Source organism: Branchiostoma floridae, chromosome 7, assembly GCF_000003815.2.
Source record: "Branchiostoma floridae strain S238N-H82 chromosome 7, Bfl_VNyyK, whole genome shotgun sequence".
NCBI classification, from domain to species: Eukaryota; Metazoa; Chordata; class Leptocardii; order Amphioxiformes; family Branchiostomatidae; genus Branchiostoma; species Branchiostoma floridae.
In genome coordinates this window covers 16,992,632-16,995,674 of record NC_049985.1, presented here as the reverse complement: position 1 = coordinate 16,995,674, position 3,043 = coordinate 16,992,632, and the positions used below count along the sequence as shown (strand labels likewise).

Genomic DNA, 3,043 nt, shown 5'->3' with positions numbered 1-3,043 from the left:
TGTCTGCCATTGGCAAAAAGATTGGGAAAAACCCTCCTTTATACATCGCAATATTTATCTTTTCATTTCTTGATAATATTCATTCATCCATCTATTCATTCATTCATGACTTACTTCTGGTAGCAATGAAGGCCTGATATAGCTCCTTGGTCATGAGTGGCTCGGGAAGATCTCGGAAGAACTCCTTGAGGAGAGCCCCGATGTCATGTGGGTTGTGTTCCTCAGTCAGCTGTACATCCCGCCCACTGTCAAACTCCTCACGCAGCTACAACACAGTTCAAAATACATGTATCAAATAATGTATACACAGTCAAATCTGTGACCACTTAAACACCGTCAACTTGGCCAATGCAGTGCTCGAAATACTTTTTTCAGCCAGGTTGCCCAGGCAGCAACCTGATTCTAAAGCCAGGTTACACCATCAACATTTCAGGTTGCCTAACTTCCAAGTTAGTACTTTCTTGAAATTAGCTATATACTCCATTATCTTTTCTTTCAGTTACATGTAACTAAAATATGTGTTGTCTACTCAAGAAATAAACACAAAAGTGTATGCACGTAAGTGGGAGTTAAGTGGTGTTTCAACTGCAAAATTTCAGGTTGCACACTGCGCTAGCTGGGTTTAGAATCAAGTTGCGCCAGGAACATGTAGTTGCCTTTGCAAGTGTGCAAGTGTTTGTTTTTTTCGAGCACTGTGACATTGGCACATACATTAAGATGCCTGTCTGTAGTGGCCACCTGTTCCAATAGACCAGATTTTATTGGACCCAAGTGGCCTTCTTGGACAGCTTTGACCATATTCTTTACTTAGGCAACAAATACACTTGATCCATAGTCTTCACCGTTAAGACACGAAATTGTTTTAAAACGTTTTTTCCATCATATTTATATTTTCTACCAGCTTTTTATTCACATTCTTTCCAGAATGAGCACTTTCCATCTTTTGTCTACTCTATAATGTTTTTTTGTTGTTGCAATATTTGTTTCATTTTGTTGCTTCTGTATTCTGTTCTGCTTGTTCACAACTTCATTTGAACATTCACCAGATCGTCTAGCCCTTACACTTGTTGAAACTTCCTGCCAGAGCTAAGATATTATGGACAAAGCCAAGTCTAAGTACTTCACTAAGTACAACACAACCTGCTTAAGTCCCTCTTAAGCACAGATAACAAGTGATTTGACAGGAAAAGTGTGGAACACAAAGGGAACTAAGTACGGACTTAAGCAGGAATGTGTAAACACAGATATGCATGGTTGTAGTTTGTCTAATGTACAAGGTGTTTTGGATAGCTTGACAATAAGGAATCAGCACAATGCATTTAGGACAACTGTTGTTATACATCTGGGCAGAAGTAAAGTACAAAGCTGTCTTATGGCACTTTTGCTGTATAAAATTATGCTACTGACCATGGGTTGAAAACGTACCACAATAAGTTTTGGACAACTCTGAGCCAAAATGTATCATGTCTGTAACTTTGGACTTAAGATCATACTTTCTGCCAAATATTTGCCCATCCTATAAGAAATTCTACATTATCTGGTACCAAAGGCGCGTAGGAGGAAAAATGCTTACCTGTCGTATTCTCTTCTTAGATCCTCCAACTCTGAAGATGCCTAGTACTTGTAGACCTGTAGGGAGAAATGATAATCATTTAGATCAACAATATCATCATGAAAGATAGTGACAGTATGTAGTCAATGGTTAGCAACCCTGCCTCTGGACCAAGAGGTTGAGAGTTCAAATCATGCCTATTGTTGCTTACATCACATACACACTACTGGAGAGGGTGGCTGTCCTTACCACAGGACATCAATAAGTGGTCCATTGTTCATTTTATTTGTCAAAAAAAAAAACAGTAAATGCTGAGTGTGTAATCTGTTTTCACTGTCATGACAAGCGGAAGACTGGCTCTTCAGCGAATTAAACTTGTTTCCAAAGCAAAGACAAGACAATTGAAAGAAAGGTATTATCCTCAGCTGAACCTCAAGTTCTGAGGATACCTTTCAGACGAATGTACATGTATACATGTCCACTCCATTCAAGTCCAGTCTTAACAAACACACGAATGTACATGTATACATGTCCACTCCATTCAAGTCCAGTCTTAACAAACACACTGTTTTAGACTAGCCCATCCCTACCTGCTCCCCTCCCACCATGATAGGACCTCCTATTTAACCTTACATTAACCAGGCTACGCGGGTTAACCCTCACTTATCCCAAACATTACTTCTCCTTGGGTGGTTCCCAGAATTCTCCAACTGCTGATGATGTAACAACAGAGCCGCAATGAAAAATATTTGCCAAAAATGCTTTTAAGAGAAAGCCGACCACCACGCAGGAGGTATGCGATACACATCTTATAAAAGAACGACAAACCTTTCTTAACGATTATCTTGATCCTTAAGTTATGAGTCATCTGAGAATACAGTTTCAAAGGCTTTTAATGCAAAGGGTTTACGCTATATAAAAAGTCTTGGCCACTGTTACAGATAGCAGCATCCTTGAACATGTCATCTTAAACAGTTGTTTTCAATGTATCAAGTTCCTTCAATATGGGCATTTCTCTGTTACTGTTTTCCTAAGATTGAAAGAACCTTGGCCCAATTTAAAAAAATGCAATTCAAATACAAATCTATCACTACTATTTTCTTAGGGCGTCACACATCAGTTTCCTACTGTTAAACAAACATTGCTATTGAAGGTTGATGACATATTCTTGGATGTTGGCAAAGGCATTCCCTCCATGCCTGTTTCCTAGAAATTACACATTCGGAATGTCATTGAACTTCAGCTTTATTGATGGGGGGGATTAAGAACACTTACGAGAGGATAGCCATTTCAAAATTCACCTTTAACTGATAATTAAGTATCTGAGATATGTAGACATAGTGCAATGCCTCAGACAGTAAGCTGTAAGTACAATGTAAATGAAAGCTGTGGTCTTATAAATTAGTTTAAGTCAAGGAATTACCTGTCTTTAACAGATAAACAGATTGACAATTGATAAAATCTTCAAAGCAGTAGGACATACACTATTTG

The 3,043-nt window shown here is 38.6% G+C and overlaps 1 protein-coding gene across 1 annotated transcript in view; it reads right to left on the bottom strand.

Annotated features, from left to right (window-relative positions):
• Positions 1-3,043, bottom strand: part of LOC118419021 (rho GTPase-activating protein 6-like) — a gene marked incomplete in the record, with an annotated part of 51,660 nt that overhangs the window by 7,430 nt on the left and 41,187 nt on the right. The window contains 2 exon segments of the mRNA XM_035825243.1: positions 115-265; positions 1,574-1,629. Of these exon segments, the coding sequence (XP_035681136.1) occupies positions 115-265; positions 1,574-1,629 (207 nt within the window).